This window comes from Typopeltis vanoorti, chromosome 8, assembly GCF_054136105.1.
Source record: "Typopeltis vanoorti isolate ZY-2024b chromosome 8, IOZ_Tvanoo_1.0, whole genome shotgun sequence".
Classification (NCBI taxonomy): Eukaryota; Metazoa; Arthropoda; class Arachnida; order Uropygi; family Thelyphonidae; genus Typopeltis; species Typopeltis vanoorti.
In genome coordinates, this window is record NC_143556.1 from 132,077,382 (window position 1) to 132,098,933 (window position 21,552).

At 37.4% G+C, this 21,552-nt stretch overlaps 1 protein-coding gene across 10 annotated transcripts in view; it reads right to left on the reverse strand.

Moving 5' to 3' along the window:
* LOC150104358 (intermembrane lipid transfer protein VPS13A-like) overlaps nucleotides 1-21,552 on the reverse strand; it is a 2,072,875-nt gene that overhangs the window by 898,639 nt on the left and 1,152,684 nt on the right. For all 10 annotated transcript variants that reach the window (XM_090396324.1, XM_090396319.1, XM_090396320.1 and 7 more), the window contains one exon: nucleotides 2,950-3,290. In XM_090396324.1, the coding sequence (XP_090252450.1) occupies nucleotides 2,950-3,290 (341 nt within the window). The remainder of the gene's footprint in view (nucleotides 1-2,949; nucleotides 3,291-21,552) is intronic.

Consider the following 21,552-nt stretch of genomic DNA (forward strand, 5'->3'; position numbering starts at 1 on the left):
AACAGCAGGAAGGAGTGATGACAAGAGGCCATCCCTGGAAGTTACAAAAGGAAACTGTGAGCAAGAGAGTGAGGAGTGGTTTCTTTGTGTGGAGGGTGGTTGAACCGTGGAATGCATTGCCTGATGGAGTGGTGAGAGCGAGAACGGTCAATGAGTTTAAGGAGTGGTATGATAGACTTTGTGTTTCTTGGGGGGTGGGGGACCTCCCCTCTATGAGTCTTGACAGACTTTACGTTCTTAGGAAGGACCTCCCACGATGAGTCTTTTGACTCCATGGATGCCTGATTAATAATAATAATAATAATATTCTTAGTCTGGAACCATGGAGTACCTTCTGCTTTTTCATAGGCATCCGAATCATCAACACCCTAACATAAAATTCACCTGTGAATTAGAATCTAATGGTTCACTCCCATTTCTGGACCTTCTGCTAACTAAGGAATCATGTAAATTAAGTCTCTATATTTCATTATATATGGATAGAAAAAGGAGAGGTGATATGATTGAGACTTTTAAACTGTTGAGAGGTGGTTACAGGGTTGACACTGGGGAATTCTTTCGCTTGGCTGAACAGCAAGAAGGAGTGATGACAAGAGGCCATCCCTGGAAGTTACAAAAGGAAACTGTGAGCAAGAGGGTGAGGAGTGGTTTCTTTGCATGGAGGGTGGTTGAACCGTGGAATGCATTGCCTGATGGAGTGGGGGAAGCGAGAACGGTCAATGAGTTTAAAGAGTGGTATGATAGACTTTGTGTTTCTTAGGGGGGGGGGGACCTCCCCTCGATGAGTCTTGACAGACTTTATGTTCTTAGGAAGGACCTCCCACGATGAGTCTTTTGACTCCATGGAGGTCTGAATAATAATAATAATAATGGTGTCCCCTCATTGTTCACATATTTAGGTTTCTTTGCAGAGCAAGATTTATTATTCATGCTCTTAAGTACTACATTAGAAACAGATGGTTGAGATAATGCAGACAATTTGGGCAGCCCTGCATTTCTGACATTTAAAGCATTTTAGTGGATTAAGGATTTAGAGCCTAATAAGAGAGTCCTGTACACCATCTGATGGATATATATCAGGAATTGATTATGATAGGAAAGTTGAGATAATTAGCTTTCATTGATGCTGGAGATGTTGGTGCATCAAAAATAAGTATTATATTCCTGATCAGAACCAGGAGAATCCATTCTTATATCACACCTCTGGAATAGTTGAATGTTTTATGGGTTGTTACCTAACTGTTATTCTCAGTGGTGTATGTATATATATATATATATATATATATATGTCTCTATCATATCTGTACTTTGCTGAAGTCTTGCACTGGTTACCTATCTCCATCAGCATGAATTCTTCACCCTTGTGGCTGAAGAATTCATACACAGAGGGATTTTTTGGTCTGCACCAGAGATCCCCGCTCAACATGGTTCCTGAAATTGATGTCCACTATTCATCATCATCTGTTCACTGGATATTCACAGATGCCATATGTCCACTATCCAGCAAGCAATAAATGCACTGAGAAGTGGAATGCCAAAGTTACTTCAGATGCAATGCCTACACTGCAGTAAGCCTTGAGCCTTATCCCCCATAACATTATGGGGAAGGGGACTTACTGTAACACCACTGATACATTCAGGTAAGCTAAATCACCTACAAAGCAGGAACCAAATAATGCAAGAATACCAGAATCTCCCTTTCTGTCCAGACAGAAAGGGAGATTCTGGTATTCTTGCATTATTTCTGGTGGTACCATCATCTGGTGGTACAACACTGGGTAAGGTGTTGTACCACCTTACCCCAGTCCTGAAGATACTTTCAGGCGCAAACTTTGCTTGCTCACACTTGGATAAAGGATTAAACTAAATTTATTATTCATGTGTGAGTGTTTGGCCAACCTATATTTCTTTAGTACCATGGATAATCAAGAAGGAACTTGTTCATATTTGATTTGAAGAGCTGGCTGTAGACAGCATTTCTTAGGAAACACATAAGAAACGAGTGTTCCAGATGGTAGCAGTAACGAGTATTCAGGAAGAGGTAGAGAAATTTCTTCTGTGGTTTTAGAGTTGAAGTGTGAATGAGTTTGAATAGCTGTTGCATGTGCTTCAATGAATTTGACAAGAGGATCAATGATTTATTGATGCCAGTTCAGATAAACAATAGTTGTGGAAGTATTTGGAGAAACTAAAACAATGGAAAAACTGAATGCTTATGTAAAAGTGGCTGGAGTGAACTGGTGAGAGATGGATCATTATTCAATCTAATTTCTTTTTTCTTTATTGAGTTAAATATTTTTATGGAGCTCTCAATATCTGAAATGTGAGAGTAGCATTTAATGGGTGGATGAAGGCATGATTTATATAGGGTTAAAAGCTGTTTGGAAATTAAATAATGCCTTGAGCAAAAGAGAAATCCTATTTTTTTGGATCCTGAGAAAGCAATAAATGCAACGTGTTTATGCAAAGAAAGACTTGTGTTTGAACAATTTCAAGAAGAGAAATCTCATCTTTTGTAGAGATCCATATGTTGTCAAAAAATACTTTTTTCTTTTGAAATAAGCCAGAATTGTGTTTTGCAGCATTGAAACTGACACAGTTTTATGGAAGTAGATGTTTTTTATCATCCTGTGTCAGACTATCACCCTGCTTATGAGAAAGAAGCCTGTAAGTGGATTGAAAAAGTTATGTTTAATTCAGAGCAGAATGAATTATATAATCCTTAGTCTCATTACAGTATTGATATACAATAGGTTAACAACTTTTGATAGGTAGAATTCATATATAAAAACTTTGCTATTAATTATGGATATTTTATACTAGCTAAAATTTATTAAAAAGTTTTACTGGCATAAATTTTTTTTTGTATTTAATTTTCCAAGTCATAGAGTAAACAACAAATTATTAATTCAAGCTACACACTTAATCAAAACCAAGTATACATAATACCTTTAAAACTAAGACTTGGCTATTGATGTCCATTGGATCAGCAAATAAAATTATTTCTGGTTTTTTCAACACAGCTGAGATAGACAGGCCTTTAGTTTCTTCACCAGCACTTACTGTGGACTGGTAACCACTGGTGCTGTCTGAAGGTAACCTTCGATGCCTTGCCTGCTCCATCACAAAACACTGACCCTGGTGAACGGTCATGGAAGTCGTACCACCATGTTCCAGAAATTTTATTTCTTCTCGCTGCTTCCCAGGAAGTGCATCATAAATGAATTTTATAACTGCAAGAAGGTATGGAACTGAAACATTCAGCCGTGTTTTTTCTACTAGTATGTCCACTACAGAAAAACAAATGTATAACATTTCAGAGTGAATGAATATTTATTTTAAGAGGTTCATATTTGCAAGCAATCTACAAATTTGATAAAACTATGATTTTGTCTTTCATAATTTATATAAATGTAATTAATGTGTAGAAGACTGCTGAATTTAAAAATTGTTCAAACTGAATACCTATTCAAGTATTTAATATATGTGTTAACAGACAGACAGACATACACACACACATATGAGAACATGCATGTGACTAAAGTTGGAATGAGGTTAAAAACACATGTAGTTTCATTCTAATTACATGGGACTTCTTTGGGTAAACTTTCAAACAGTAAAATCTTACCATGGGGACAATAAAGTCTGTATTATGTAGGATTCCGATAATTAAAATTAGTCATGAGAATGTAGATATTGTTGTGCAAATTAATATGCTATTGTTTCAGTATTTGATTGACCATAGCTAGGAAACTTCTTCTCTTCACTATTAAGCACAAATGCTTATAGTGCTTCCATTTTCAAAGACCATCCTGTTATATTTTCCTTGGTGTTCTTCTATTTCTTTCTCCTTTTGATATGTAGTTCTTCACTTTCTTTCCCTATCTGTTATCCTTCATTCTTTCTTTATGACTGTTCCATTCTTTCATTTTCTTTTTGGAAGCAATAATTTACTGCTGTTCGATTGGTAGAGCCTCTGCTACTAATGGCTCAGTTAAGTAAGTTTGAGTGCGGTTAGTAGTTGGAAGAGGGCTATTCGTTCGATGCTGTTGGCACACTCTCACTCGATGAGTCTTTGGACTCCCTGGAGGTGTCAAATAATAATAATAATAATAATTTTACAATTTTCTCTAATTTGTGAGTTCTGGATTTTGTTTAATATTGTTGCATTTTCAATTTTTTCAATATTTCTTAATGTTTTCTGTCTGATTACTCCTTTATAGATTCATATTTTTTGTTTCTTTCTTATATACGAGCAGAATGCAAATGAAAAAATAAAAGTGGGGAGTGTGGAAAGTTTGAATCATTGTTAAGTTTTTGGAGACGATCTTATTTGGGAGGTTGAATGCCAACAAGCGTGGGTAGCTTGCAGAGAGAGATGTGCTGAAAGAGGAGGTGGAATGTAACAGGAATGAGTTGAAAAGCGTGAATTGAGAAGCGTTTTTTTTTTTTTTTTTTTTTTTTTTTTTTTTTTTTGATTTTACAAAGGCATTTGATAAGGTACTACATGATAAGCTGATATTTAATTTGCAGCACATCGGTTTAGATGTTAGGTTAGTGAATTGGATTCAGGATTGATTATCTGATAGGTTCAGAGAGTTGTGTATGGGGGGACAATATCAAGGAGGCAAAAGGTTAGAAGCAAGGTCCCACATGGCTCAGTACTGGGATCTGTATTGTTTAACCTTTATATCGATGACATCGTCAGTGGATTGCAGGGGAATCAGTTGATTGCAGATGATGTGAAGGGTTATTAGTAATAGTGCAGATGCGGTAGCCCTGCAAGAGGATTTGACTCTTGCAGGGCTAACAAATGGGTAAGTGAGTGGGGATACCAGTTTAATGCAGCAAAATGTAGTCCTGAAGCTTAGGATACATTGATGGGAAGCTGCATACTCTGTTGGAGGAATGGTACTAGAGGAAGTAGGGGAGACAAGGGATCTTGGGGTGATGATTGATAGTAACCTGAAATTCAGGGAACATATTGGAAAGGTGGTGAAGGTGCCCCAGAGGATGACTGCAATACTGAGAAGGATGCTGCCCTGAAGAGATAAAAGAATTGTCATTGCATTTGTATAAAGCCCTAATCAGGCCACACTTGGACTATTGTTCTCATATTTGGTCCCCAGGATTTGAAGGGAATAAATTAACTGTGGAAAGAGTGCAGCAGTAGATAATAAATATGGTATGAGGACTGTAAAATGTTAGTTATGAAGACAGGGTGAAGGAATATGAACTTCAAAGTTTGGTAAATAGAAGGAGGAGAGGTAATATGATTGAGACTTTTAAACTGTTCAGAGGTAGGTACAAGGTTGGCACTCGGGAGTTCTTTCATTTGGTGGAATGAGAAAAGGAGGAAGGACAATGGGCTATCCTTGGAAGCTACAAAAGGAAGTTGTGAGCAAGAGGATAAGATGCAGTTTATTTGTGTGGAGAATGGCTGATTTGTGAAATGCATTACCTTATAGAGAGTGGTGAGAGCACGAATGGTCAATGTGTTCAAGGTGTGGTATGATAAGCTTTGTGTTTTCTAGGATGGGACTCCCATAATCAGTCTTTTGACTCCATGGAGGTCTCAATAATAATAATTATGTTCTTACTCTTCCAGCTGTTAGGACATCCAGATATTATTATTATTACATTGGATGCATCCATAAAATCAGAAGACTCATTGTGGGTGACCCAATTTTGTCATATTAGCTATTATTCACACATCTATCATACTTCTCCTTAAACTCATTCACAGATGAAGCATTCACATCCACTTCTGGCAGTGCATTTCACCCATTTAACACGCTCCAAGCAAAAAATATAGTCCTAACACTAATTCCAGGAGTGAACCCTGGTTTTCTCTCTTTCTGCACTGTATTGAAAAAAGTCATCACTGTCAATACTATAAAACCCCTTTCATAACCTATAAACTTCTATCATATCTCCTCTTTTATGCTTATAGCTAGTTTTTGGAGCCTACAAACCCTTCAGCCTATTCTCACAGGAAGCATTCCACAGATTCACCATAATTTTTGTCATATGCCTCTGGATCTTCTCCACCATTTCTTCATCACCAATGAATCCAGGTGACCAGACCTGTGGCCAATAGTCCAGATGTGGCATCATTAATGCTTAATAAAGTGGGAGGACAATAACTTTTCCATGTCTTCTTCTCAGTGTGTTCTTCAAGAACCATATAATTTGATGTGCTGTTTTGGCAATCTCTGCAACATGCTCTCTAAACTTCAAACTAGAAGCATAATGCTTTTAGTAGCAATAAAAGCTACTAGATTTTATTGCTTTCTCTTGTACTACTAGATTTTGTGTGATGCCATAACTGTGTTATTTCTCTTACTAAATGTAATTTTATTAACTTGTTCAATTATTCTTCCTTTAATTTCTAATTTGTAGTTTTCTCATAGTTTAGTTTTTTCTGTTGATATCTTCATATTTTTCTTTTCTGCTTCAATACTGAATGTATTTAGTAATTTTTATAGGTCATCTTCTGCTAGTAAGATTATATCATCAGCATATCCATTTATTCTTGGTTTTTCATTTTTAATTTGCATTCCACATTTTTTAATATTGTTTACTTCTTTTATGATTTCATCTCTCATCTCCTCTACCTCCTTTAAATTTTTCCACCAAGTATATTATTTGCATCTCATAATTTTACCAAATTTCAAAACCTTTCACTTAGCAACATTGAACTGAAAGTTCCACTTACCTGCCCATTCATGCAATCTATTCCAGTCCTCCTGTAAGGCCATAACATCTACTTAACTTTGCATTGCTCTCCCCAATTTTGCATCATCTGCAAACAGCTGCAAATCACTAATTAAACACATCCCAATATCATTAATATACAAACTGAACAACAATGGCACCAAAACTGATCTGTATGGCACACCACTAGTGACCTATCTCTTTCGGGATACCACACCCCCCATACACAACTTTCTGATACCTATCTGACAGCCAGTCACTGATCCAACTCAGAAGTTTTATCTAATCCCATCTGTTTGAATTTTTTTTGTTTAGCATGACACAGCTTGTCATATGACAGTCTATAAAAAGCTTTTGCAAAATTCAAGTACACCACTGTATATGCATCTCCCCAGTCCAAAGGTATTTGTTACCTTATTATAGTACATAAGTAAGTTAGTAAAGCATGATCTCTACTTAACAAACCCATGATGATAACCACAGAGATTTCAAACCATTTTGTATCCTACTTCTCACTAATCTCTCTCTGTTCCTTCACCACATCTCTAGAAAAACGGACTGGGCAATAATTTTTACCACAGCCTTGTCACCACCTTTGTGCAGTGAAACAATTTTAGGTTCTTTCCACTCCCTTAGAAGTTGTTGTAAGACTTTTATTAAAACATGCATGTCAATGCTACTGCCAATTTCCTAGAATATTTCCTTAAGATGTGTGATGATATGTTATCAAATCCTTATTGCCTTATTCACATCAAGGTTATTTTTTTTTTCCTCAAATGCTCACTTACAATTAAGTCATCCTCTCTTATGTCCTCTAAACTTTAAGTTTCTAATGATTTCACCCTGATGAGGATGAACCACCGTTATAAATTGATCCCTGAATACCTCATCAATGTCTTCTGCAGAAGTACCATTTTCATTCATTAACTTAATCGTATCATAATAATCTTTCTTCTACTTGTCCAAAAAATTCTCTAGAGTATTTCTTTGCCTGATTTGCCAATTTCTGCTCTTACTGAACTTTTGTTTTCCTTACTAGCTGAGTCACTCTCCTGGCTTGTCCCTTATACTATTCATGTAACTGATTATGACTATTATTCATCTTGTACTGCCTCCAAAGCACCTTCTTCTTCCACTTCTTCCAGATTTCATGCTTAATTCATGCATTTTACATCTACTTCATTCAACCTTTTGTCCTTTGGAATACAATCACACATTGATACTGTTATGTATTCCTTTATTAGTTTCCAAGCAGCATTTATTTCCTTACCACTTAACTTGCTATATTCCATGCTATGTCTCCAATCTCTCTCCTAAGCTTCTCATAATTATCAGCCTTCTACTTCCACATATATCCTTTCTTCATTAGAAGTCTACATATGACTAGCCACAACCCAGGTGATCACTTCATGATCATTCTTACTAATAGAATTAGTTCTATTAGCAAAGGTTGGTAAGTCCAACTCCTTCCAACTACTAACCACTTTAAGCGTGGTTAGTAGTTGGAAGGAGTTATTTGTTCGATGCTACTGGCACACTCTCCCTCGATGAGTCTTTGGACTCCCTGGAGGTGTCTAACAATAATAATAATAACGATATTGACACTCTCCCTCATGTACAGGCCAGATTCAGGTAAAGGTGCAACTGTGAAGATCACAGTTGTGCCAGGGCCTGTGATCCTGTGTATATGAGTTGTTAGGGCCAACGTTTTGGCCCTAACAACTCATATAGAAGCTGGTTTCAAAAAATGCCTTAAAACTGGTGGAGTCTTCATAGACTTGACAGCCGCATATGACACTGTATGGAGGAACAGAATGATATATAAGCTCCTTAAAATACTGAAATGTAAAAAAAAAAAGACACATCTGATCAATGCTATTCTGCCTAATAGGAGCATACAGGTAGTTATAGATGATGATACGAGCAAGCCAAGAACACTTAACAATGGACTTCCACAAGGGTCAGTTCTGGCCCCTCTTCTATTCAATTTGTATATTTCTGACCATCCAAGGACAACATCTTGAAAATTCCCATATATGCTGATGATCTATGCATCCCATCCCAACTTCAGAACTTCTGTACTATAGAGCATATACTAATTAGTGATCTAGAAGAGCTAAACGACTTCTTTGAGAAGTGACATCTTATTCCAAGCATTACCAAGATTGAAACATGCTGTCTCCATTTGAACAATAGCATAGCACGTGACATCTTAAGAGTGCCACTAAATGAGATAACTCTAGACAGAACCCTCTCCTTTAATAGACGGCTCTCCAAATATTGCTGCCAAACTCAGGACTAAAATAACATACTGCAGGCTTGTGCTCACACATTAATGACATCTGTCAAGCATTCATTTCTATTAATTTCAAGGAAAGTGTGGAGGCCTTGCTCCATCGCCCCAACCTGAATCGTAATGACTGTATATCTATATCAAAAATCTGGGAGAGTCTAATCAAGATTACTCATTAATTATTATTTTTTTTTTAAATAGCAAATTCGATCATGTTTCTACTTCAAAATATTCCATTTCATACTTAGTGATATAACATCACGCAGTGTGTTCTAATTTTAACGATCTATTGTTAGTATTCTAGCTTGTATTTTTTAAACTGTTCTTGTAATACCACTATCGATGGTCTGCTATTTCCAGACCAAAATATTTGGTTAAATAAATATCTTTCTTGTGATTACGTGATTATATCATTCACCATTCCTACTTCCTTAACTCTTACTAGCATGTCATTAATTGTGAATTGTGCAGGTATGAGGGCTCTTGTATGTGAGAGACCACCTGCATTTGAATAAGGAAGGACGTAGGCATCTGGAGAGATTGCTGTTCTGAATGAGTCAGTGTGTCCCAGTGTCGATGGTAGCAGGGGTGGCCTCTTGTAGGAATGGGTACTTGGGAGAAGGGGGACAATATTAGGTAATGCTGAGCCCAGTGGAATCTAGAGAGGATAATGCTGGGTACAGAAACAATGGCATTTTTATGCTTTATACTAATACTAGGGATATCTGGAATAAAGGAGAGGAATTGGTGGTGCTGATAGCATCAGCCTCGCCTAAGATTATTGGAATCACTGAGACGTGGTTGACAGAAGAGGATATAATAACAGGAATAGAAGTTGCTGGGCTGGGTACAACATTTTTCGGCAGGATAGGAAGGGAAAGCGTGGTGGTGGAGTACTGCTTATGATAAGTGACGACCTACGAGTGGAGGCTTTGGAAGGCTGTGACACTGATCATTTTGAAAGCATATGGTGTGAGGTGTAGGTGGGCAAGACAGAATATTTAGTGGGGTGTTGCTACAGACCAAGGAGCACAGAGGGTTGGGACCAGGAGATGTTGAGACAGTTGAGCATGGCAAGTGCAAGTAATGGGAGATTTTAATTACAGCAGTATAGATTGGATAAAGGAAGATGCATGTAGCAATAAGAGAATGGAATTTCTAGAATTCTTCAGGGACAAATGTCTTAGGCAACATGTAACAGAAGGAACAAGAGGTTCAAAAGTTTTGGATTTGGTTATAGCATCAGATGAGCTGATATTAACTGAGATGCCATATTTCCCACCAGTTGGAGAGAGTGACCATATGATTTTGACTTGGAAAATGAATAGACATGTAGGAGTATCAAAGAGAAGGGAATGTATGTGGAATTATAAAGCAGGTGATTATAATAGTCTTAGACGTCAACTTGGGGAAGTTTCATGGCGGGAGAAATTAGAAGGCTGGAGTATCATTAGTGCTTGGAAAATTGTGAAGGAATATTTGTTACCAGCAATGGTAAGCTGTATTCCACGAGTGAAGAAGAGGACAACAACATAGAGCAAAGTGGATAACAAACAATATTAAACAGGAGCTACATGCGAAAAAGAGGCTATGGAAGAGATATAAGGAGACAGGTGAAGAGAAGATGCATGAAGAATATAAGATACAGGCCAGAAGAGTGACTGGTATGGTAAGGAAGGCGAAACTGGAATATGAGAAAAGATTGGCCATTAGATCCAAGGAAAATCCTAGAGAATGTTTTAGCTATGTGGCCAGTAGGAGGAGAAATGACTGTGGAAGAATGACATTGTGGGATAAAAATGGGAATGGAGTGACTGATACAGAGGACATAGTGGAATTGTTCAATGAACAATTTATTGGAGTATTTCAATCCTGGAGGAGTAAATTTGAATACTATACTAGAGGGACAGGGCAGGTTCGAGGTTTAGAGGTGCAGGAGGAGACTGTGTTCCACATACTGAGTACTCTGGATTTAGGTAAAGCTGTGGGACTGGATGGTATTTCACCATGAGTTTTGAGAGAATGTGCTAAGGAACTGACAGTGCCTTTGACCTGGGTTTATAATGAAAGTCTGGCTGCAGGAAAGCTGCCCATGGAATGGAAGGAAGGTAAGATAGTGCCATTGCATAACGGCAGTAGCAGACTGGAAGTGTCTAATATTGTGTGTCACATAGTGAGGGACCATATACAGCATTGGGCAGATGAGGGTAATGTTATCAGTGAGAGTCAACATGGATTTGTGAAGGGGCGCTCTTGTTTTAGCAATATGCTAGCCTTTAATGATAAAGTTACAAGAGCATTAGATGAGGGAAAGGCATATACTGCCATTTTCCTAGACATTGCAAAGGCATTTGACAGGGTGCCACATGATAAGCTGATATTCAAGTTGCAGCACATGGGTCTGGATTTGATCTGGGATTAATGATTGATAGAGAACTGAAATTTAAGGGACATGTTGCAAAGGTGGTGAAGGTAACACAGAGGATTGCTGCAATAATGAGAAGGACACTGACCTGCAGAGATAAAATGGTTATCATTCCGTTGTATAAGACTCTGATCAGACCACACTTAGACTAGTTCTCAGATCTGGTCCCCAGGATTTGAAGGGGATAAATTAACTGTGGAAAGGGTACAAAGGCGGATAACAAAGATGGTGTCAGGACTGTACAATGTTAGTTATGAGGATCGGCTGAGAGAGTGTGGAATGCAGGGTTTGGTGGATAGAAGAAGGAGAAGCGATATGATAGAGACTTTTAAACTGTTGAGAGGTGGTTACAGGGTTGACACTAGAGAGTTCTTTCACTTAGTTGAACAGTGGGAAGGAGTCATGACAAGGGGCCATCCCTGGAAGTTATGAAAAGAAACTGTGAGAAAGAGGGTGAGGAGTGGTTTCTTTGCATGGAGGGGGGGGGGTTTGAACCATGGAATGCATTGCGTGATAGAGTGGTGAGATCGAGAATGGTCAATGAGCTTAAGGAGTAGTATGATAGGCTTTGTGTTTCCTAGGAGGGACCGCCCTCAATGAGTCTTGATAGACTTGTGTTTCTTAGAAAGAACCTCCCACGACGAGTGTTTTGACTCCATGGAGGCCTGAATAATAATAATAATAATAATTAACTGCTAATTGAGACTGATAAAATATATGTGGGAATGATATAAATATATATGAAAAAAGGAGAATCCCTATGAAGTCAAACACTGTCTTAGCAATGCGATGAAACCCCAAACTGAAAGTGACTATTTTCTTAAGTAAATTCTTGTTCATTGCACAAAACACATATATAGAAGAAATTAACCTAAAATATCATCAGTTAGTACCAAACACCATTAAAAAAATAGCAGATAATACATATCCACAATCTGCTAGAAAGTGAGAAGAGAATGTTGTGCTTAAAAATTAAGCAGTTCTGAAAGTATTTCATGCAAAGAGAGAGTCTTCAAGTTTTTAAGAACATTACTGAGACACCTCTCATGCCAAGAATTAATCTTCTTAATTCTTCTTAATTCTAAACTGTTAATCATTTTTGAAACTTTTTTTTAGTTTCAAAGGTAAATTTAACTTTCACATGCAGCAAACCAAAATCTTAAATATTATTGTTGTTATAATCTCTGTATTACTTAAATCTTGGTATTCCTAACCCTGGCTCCCACTGATGAGACCTCAATAAAGGTCAAAACCGGTCTGGGTAGTGGCCCCTTGCCTTTAATACATATTACTGTTGTTGTTAACTGTATAGTCCCATGGAGTCTAGGACTCAATACAGGAGGCTCACACTAACTGTAATTCATAAATTATCAATCATACCAAAGTGCATCGTAAGACGTTGTGGGAGGCCCTAACTACCATTATTTACACATTACCTACTTTTCAACAACCATCCTTTCTAAATTGAGTCACTAGAGAAAAGCACTGGCAATCACTTCAGAGAATCTGGTTCAATCCAATAATCACCCTTGTAGCAAAAAATCTAAACCAACTAACTACAGTTTAACTCAAGTTCCAATGATGACCTCTAGTTCTTTCTCCTCTAGTCATATTCAGAAAAAGTCCCTACATCAATTCTATAAAATTCTTTTAGCAGCTTATATGTTTCTATCATATCCCCTTTATTTTATCTATAAACCAAGTTTTGTAATCTATAAATGTTCAATTTATCATATATTCCACATACCTACATACCTGAAACCATCTTGTCACTTCTAAATTCTCTAAATCTCCACCATCTCCTCAAGAAACCCAGCTGACCAAATCCGAGCAAAGTAATTCAAAGGTGGACATATCAAAGGCATTATAAAATAGAACAGACTTCTTCATTCCCACTAGTCAATGAATTTTTAAGAATCAAAGCAATCTGCTGAGCTGGTTTGGCAATTTTTGCAATGTGGCCTCTGAACTTCAGTTACGAAGTTCAGAGGACACTTATAAGTCCCAAATACCTGACCTCAATCTCCAGAAGTGTAACAACCTCATTTGTATATTCTATGCAAATTTCAATTTGCACAGAATATGCAAATTGAAATCTGAGACATACACCACTAGTGACTTTCCTCTTCTGGGATATTCTTCACCAATCACAACTTGCTGATACCTAACATATAGGCAATCTCTAATCCAATGCACTAGTCTAATATCCAACTGCATCTGCTCTAGTTTGACTATCAACTTATCATGTAGTAGTCTATTAAAAGCCTTTGCTAAATCTAAGTATACCACTGTGTATCCATCTCCTTTGTCCAATGAAGCTGTTACCTTATTGTGATAAGTAATAGATTACTGAAACATGATCTCTCTTTAGCAAATCCATGCTGTCCATCAAAGATAATATCACTGTTATCAACCCAATTCTGGATCTTGGTTCTCACCAGCTCTCCAACACTTTAATCACAACAACTGACATGCAGATTCCCTGGAGGCATATCTTAATAATAATAATAAAATAATAATTTATTATGAATTTTTAGTAACACAGTATTTGATGAAAAAATGGACTAAAGATTAATTCCTCACCCCTCTCTCTCTATTCAACCTATTATGTAATAGTCATTTGTGAAAATGTATGATTCATTTTTATTGTCATTATTGTTTTTTTTTTACTGGGTAGTTAAGATATTTCAGATTCCCACCCATGATGGCAATGACTTCAGTATGCTGTAAATTAAAAGGGATGAAACTCAAGTGATAAAAAAAAAATTAAAGATTTACTATAAACAAAATAATGCATATATTCCTGCACATTGGTTATATTTTATCTTGCTAAAAAATCTGACAAAAAAAGTCACATCCCCCCATACAGTTATAAAGTAAATAATATTTCTGTTACTCTTCATAAATCTAACATTTAAATTCTTACTGGTGATACAAATTTAACTATAGAAAACTATAGAAACATTCCAGAAATTTAAAAATAACTAAAAATACTCTTTCTCTGACTGTCAACAATTAATTTGTCTTTTCACAATGCCAGCAAAGGTTGGTCAATTGGTAGAGCCTCTGCTACTAATGGCTCATGCAAAAATTAAGCAAGTTTGAGCGTGGTTATTAGTTGGATGGGGATCAATTGTTTGATGCTGTTGGCACACTCTCCCTCGATGAGTCTTTGGACTCCCTGGAGATGTCTAATAATAATAATAATAATAATAATGATATAATAAATTTAGTTTAATCCTTTATCCAAGTGTGAGCAAACAAAGTTTGCACCTGAAAGTATCTTCAAGACTGGGGTAAGGAGGTGCAACACCAGGGCGACTCCTTGCAAAGGTGGAGCAAGCTACTATCACTCCTATCTTAGTATCTCACATAATGCAAAACACATCTCCTTGTGGATATGTTTAATGTTATGCATTAAGGAAAGGGCCACTACCCACACTAGTTTCGACCTTTATTGAGGTCTCTTCAGTGGGAGCCAGAAGCATTAGCAAGGTCATCTCTACCTATAAGAGTTGCCCTGGCTCCCGCTGAAGAGACCTCAATAAAGGTTGAAACTAGTCTGGGAAGTGGCCCTTTCCTTAATGCATAACATTAGACATATCCACAAGGAGATGTGTTTTGCATTATGTGAGATACTAAGATAGGAGTGATAGTAGCTTGCTCCACCTTTGCAAGGTGTCGCCCTGGTGTTGCACCACCTTACCCTAGTCCTGAAGATACTTTCAGGCGCAAACTTTGTTTGCTCACACTTGGATAAAGGATTAAACTAAATTTATTATATTCTAACCAAGTGAAAAATAAACTTCCAATAATAATGATATCGACACTCTCCCTCATGAACAGGCCAGATTCAGGTCAAGGTGCACCTGCGAAGATCACAGTTATGCCTGGGCCTGTGATCCTGTATATATGAGTTGTTAGGACCAACGTTTTGGCCCGCAAGGAGATGTGTTTTGCATTATGTGAGATACTAAGATAGGAGTGATAGTAGCTTGCTCCACCTTTGCAAGGTGTCGTCCTGGTGTTGCACCACCTTACCCCAGTCCTGAAGATACTTTCAGGCACAAACTTTGTTTGCTCACACTTGGATAAAGGATTAAACTAAATTTATTATATTCTAACCAAGTGAAAAATAAACTTCCAATAATAATGATATCGACACTCTCCCTCATGAACAGGCCAAATTCAGGTCAAGGTGCACCTGTGAAGATCACAGTTGTGCCTGGGCCTGTGATCCTGTATATATGAGTTGTTAGGGCCAACGTTTTGGCCCTAACAACTCATATAGAAGCTGGTTTCAAAAAAGCCTTAAAACTGATGAAGTCTTCATAGACTTGACAGCCACATATGACACCGTATGGAGGAACAGAATGATATATAAGCTCCTTAAAATACTGAAATGTAAAAAAAAAAAAAAGAGACCCATCTGATCAATGCTATTCTGTCTAATAGGAGCAAGCCAAGAACACTTAACAATAGACTTCCACAAGGGTCAGTTCTGGCCCCTCTTCTATTCAATTTGTATATTTTTGACCATCCAAGGACAACATCTTGAAAATTCCCATATATGCTGATGATCTATGCATTCCATCCCAACTTCAGAACTTCTGTACTATAGAGCATACACTAATTAGTGACCTAGAGGAGCTAAACGACTTCTTTGAGAAGTGACATCTTATTCCAAGCATTACCAAGATTGAAACATGCTGTTTCCATTTGAACAATAGCATAGCACGTGACATCTTAAGAGTGCCACTAAATGAGATAACTCTAGACAGAACCCTCTCCTTTAATAGACGGCTCTCCAAATATTGCTGCCAAACTCAGGACTAAAATAACATATTGCAGGCTTGTGCTCACACATTAAGGACATCTGTCAAGCATTCATTTCTATTTTTCTTGGACTTCTTTCTTTCTGATATCAGCTGATCAACTTGCCACATGTTTCTGTATTCATTGCATCTCCCACATTTTTGTGTATCATTTCACATAACTGAGCTATCGCCCTCATTACGGCATCTCCTCATTCTTTACATCTCTCTCTCTCTCTCACAATCGTTTGACTTTTAAGTCCTGTTTCAATCTTATATGCTGTTAAACCATCACAAACATTTTCACGTGTATTCTCTGTTCTGTCCTCAGCTTAAATCTCACGACCTGACCTGCACTTTTGACCCTCGCTTTCATAGGATTTTCTGCACATTTTCCCATCACAATCCTTTTCAAACCAAATTTCATTTGTCTTTGGTAATGCATACATCTGACAGACATTGCACAGTACGAAGTTCCTTTCGTTGAATTCTTTAAACAATGATGCCTTAGACACCACTGTTTTGCTTCACATTGGTGCCACATGCTATGCCACACAATACAACTTGCTATGCAGAAAGACTATATTAACTTATCGCATACTGCTATCATAGTATGAGGTGTTTAATGATGAGCAAATGTCACCAAATTCTGGATAAATGCAATGGAAAGGTTTAGAGAAATTTTTACTCTGTTCATAACATTTCTAGAATAGCTGATCAGGTCTGGAACTAAGGCCTGCAGATCAAATTGGCATCCTTTGGTCTACTTCTCTCCCACTATTTTTAACAGTGTAGAACGTTTTCTCTCTGATTCATCATTGGACATCCTTTCTCTCTTCACAGTTCTATCTCCTTCCCTTGTTATATTATAAATAAATAAGTTTCTCTCAGTAACTAATGACCCAGTCCATAATTTTGCTGATGATAGTATATTACAGTCCTCCTAGTTATGTAATAAAGCTCACAATTCTCAAACATTCCAATCTTCAAGATCATCTATAATAAACAGCACTTTCATCACATATATGCTTGACATTCTATTATGTGCTGAAGGTAACTTAGTCAACTTCTATGTAACTAAAGCACTGTCCTGGGTTTTTTGCTTGATAAAGATCTAAATTCATTTGTTCTTATCCTTCAGCGTATTTCTTTTGAGATTATTATTTACTATTTGACTTTCCTGGCACACATCAATTGTTCTCTCATCCGTCAAAAACTAGGCATCCTCTTTTAAATGGGTGATGAAAAGGTGCAACTTTTCATCACTCAGCTAGTAACTGTGGAAATTTTAAATCTCACTAACCTCAAAATGGTGTACTAAGGAATGCCCTAAAAGTTTTGATGATGTTCAGAGGGGGACAGTCTGGCTAATCAGGGACTCACTGAATGACACACCAATGTCACAGACAAATGGTCAGTGCTCCACCTATTTGTCTAAGAGAGTGGTTCAAGTCATTCTTCCGATTTCCACTAAACCAGTTAAAAAATGAACCAGGTTGCTCAACATCCTTTTTCTATTAACATAAAATCCACCAAACCTCCTTCTGTACTTACTTTTTCATTCTTTCTGCTTCTTTCTCTGGAACAGCAATCCTCACAAAACGTCACTGCTCCCTCCTGCCTTGAAGAAAAATACCACTAGATTTCGACTTCCTTAATTCTTACTAGCATGTCATTAATTGTGAATTGTGCAGGTATGAGGGCTCTTGTATGCGAGAGACCACCTGCATTTGAATGAGGAAGGACGTAGGCATCTGGAGAGATTGCTGTTCTGAACGAGTCAGTGTGTCCCAGTGTGGATAGTAGCAGGGGTGGACTCTTGTGGGAATGGGTACTTTGGAGAAGTGGGACGACATCAGGTAATGCTGAGCCCAGTGGAATCTAGAGGGGATAATGCTGGGTACAGAAACAATGACATTTTTATGCTTTATACTAATACCAGGAATATCCGGAATAAAGGAGAGGAATTGGTGGTGCTGATAGCATCAGCCTTGCCTAAGATTATTGGAATCACTGAGACGTGGTTGACAGAAGAGGATATAATAACAGTAATAGAAGTTGCTGGGTACAGCATTTTTCGGCAGGATAGGAATGGAAAGTGTGGTGGTGGAGTACTGCTTATGATAAGTGACGACCTATGTCCTGTAAGAGTGGAGGCTTTGGAAGGCTGTGACACTAATCATTTTGAAAGCTGAAGCAAAATATGAAAACCAAAAATGGCTTTGGGGAGCAAATGGAAGAACAATGGGACATTACACAATTTGAATGGAAAAGAGATGAGTTTCATTCTCAAATTGATAAGAGGATTCTCTATGTGAACATTTTTAAATGAAGATGACTTAGTCAATCTCACATGGAGGTAAGAATGTTTTTTCTCTTCCTGCATACAGGGAAGCTGGCAAGAGACCCCCATACAATTTACAGACAAACACTATTGGTGGATAGTAGATGGCATGTATCCATATGTTTCATAGTGCTATTGTAAATATAGGGTGCAGATAGTAAGTTGTGTGGAGTTGAGGCATCACATAATAATTATTGCTATTACAACATTAGTTAAATCATCTGGTTCAAAAGCTACCTAAGTGATTTCAAAACAAAAATCCCATTCTAGGTTATGGCTCTTGCTGCCAATTATTTTGTGCACATAGCACTCTTAACTGATATATATAAAGGCTTAATACACTGTTTCATTTAACATTAATTTCTCTGCCTTTCCTTGAAGAGTAGATAAATAACTATATGAAAAAACACTTCTGAAATCAGAATTCAACTTGATAGTTTATTTTTCCATGCTTCACTCTCCACAGCTCTTTCTGTGCTACCAGTCATGATTCCAATAACCATTTTAAAACTCATAACCATGACTCATGTGCATTGTTGACATCCAAAGGGAAGCTTATGTAATGACACCACTGAATTAGTATAGTGAGTACTCAATATGAGAAGACTACTATAATAAAATAAACTATATGTTTATTATTTCCATGTAGATTCGCAAGGAATACTTTATCAAAGTAAACAGACTGACTATTTAAATATCTGATTTCTTTGATGTTGCCATCATACCTTAAAATGGAAATTTCAGTTGGACCCTTATTATTACCATTATAAAATAGAAACAAATAAATTTTCAAAAAATGTTTTGTAGTATAACTAAAAACTTAATTTTGAAGAGAATTTATGATATGTACACATAACATTATAATACTGTAAGAAAACCAATGTAACAAGTAATTACAATTATGTGAGATTTCTAAAAGTTCATTTTGGAAAGGAGCAAAAAAAAAAAAAAAGAAAGAAAGAAAAGAAAGAAAGATGGGATAATACACCATGATTACACATAGTAGTAGCCAATGCATTATGCACTGAAATATTTATTTATGGCTTTATAGAAAGGCAGGAGTTAACTAAATTACAAGAATTTCAGAAAGCATGGAATTAAAATTCCTCATAAAACATGTTCTCTGTGAATGTGTTTCTGGATAAATATGTCATTAACTTAAATGTTGTTTTGAAGAGATTTTAAAGAGGAGACCAATTATTCATTGGCTGTATACTAATATAAGCAATTGCAGTTCTAGATTGTGCATCTCTACTACAAGAAAAATTCTACATAAAAAACAAAAAACAAACAAAAAAAAAACGTAAATGAAACATGCAATGGACTAACTTCTAGACTAGTAAAATACTTGAACATAAATATTAACAAAAGATTAAAAGTTATATATACGGCTGAACAGCAGGAAGGAGTGATGACAAGGGGCCATCCCTGGAAGTTACGAAAGGAAACTGTGTGCAAGAGGGTGAGGAGTGGTTTCTTTGCATGGAGGGTGGTTGAACCATGGAATGCATTGCCTAATAGAGTAGTGAGAGTGAGAACAGTCAATGAGTTTAAGGAGTGGTATGATAACTTTGTGTTTCCGAGGAGGGACCTCCCACATTGAGTCTTGATAGACTTGTGCTTCCTAGGAAGGACCTCCACGCGATGAGTCTATTGACTCCTTGGAGGACTAAATAATAATAGTAATAATCTCGGCAGAGTTAATGGTTTGTTTTGTTGGGTTTTTTTTGTAATGGAATATAACAGAAATCTATCTCAAAAGTATGCAACATCCTTGGCTATCTCTGAAATTTCAAAGCACAAACATTTTTGCCTACTATTTATTATTATTATTATCCAGGCCTCCTTGGAGTCAAAAGATTCATCGTGGAAGATCCTTCCTAGGAAACACAAAGTCTATCATACCACCCCTTGAACTCATTGACCATTCTTAATCTCACCGCTCTATCATGCAATGCATTCCATGGTTCAACCACCCTCCATGCAAAGAAATCACTCCTCACCCTCTTGCACACAGCTTCCTTTAGTAAGGTTCAGGGATGGCCCCTTGTCATTGCCTTCCCGCTGTTCCACCAAGAGAAAGAACTCCCCATTGTCATGTGCCATGGAATGGCACTCCTCAGTGCCATTCCATGGTTCAACCACCCTCCATGTAAAGAAATCACTCCTCACCCTCTTGCACACAGCTTCCTTTAGTAACTTCCAGGGATGGCCCCCTTCTCATTGCCTTCCCACTGTTCCACCAAGAGAAAGAACTCCCCAGTGTCAACCCTGTAACTACCTCCCAGCAGTTTAAAAGTCTAAATCGTATCAAATCTCCTTCTTCTATCTACCAAGCTCTGCAGTCCACATTCCCACATAGCCAATCCTCATAACTAACATCGTACAGTCCTGAAACCATCTTTGTTATCTGCCTCTCTATCCTTTCCACAGTTAATTTATCCCCTTCAAATCCTGTGGACTGAATTTGAGAACAACAGTCTAAGTGTGGTCTGATCAGGGTCTTATAGAATGAAGCGATAACTCTTATCTCTGCAGGTCAGCGTCCTTCTCCATATTGCAGCAATCCTCTGGATTACCTACCTTCACCACCTTTGCCACATGTTTCCTGAATTTCAGTTTTCTATCAATCATCTACCCCAAATCTCTTCTCCCCCTATTTCCTCCACTACAGCTCCTCCAATCGAGTATGCAGCCACCCATCGATGTATCCCAAACATCAAGACTTTATATTTTGAACCGACATCCCCATTCATTTTCCCATCTGTCTAGTTTATTTAAATCCTCTTGCAGGGCTGCCACATCTGCACTGTTATGAATTACCCTTCTCAGCTTCACATAATCTGCAAGCACTGAATATCCCCCTATAATCCATTGACAATGTCATTGATATAAAGTTTAAACAACACAGGTACCAGTACTGAGCCCTTTGGGATCCCACTTGTAACCTTCCACCTCC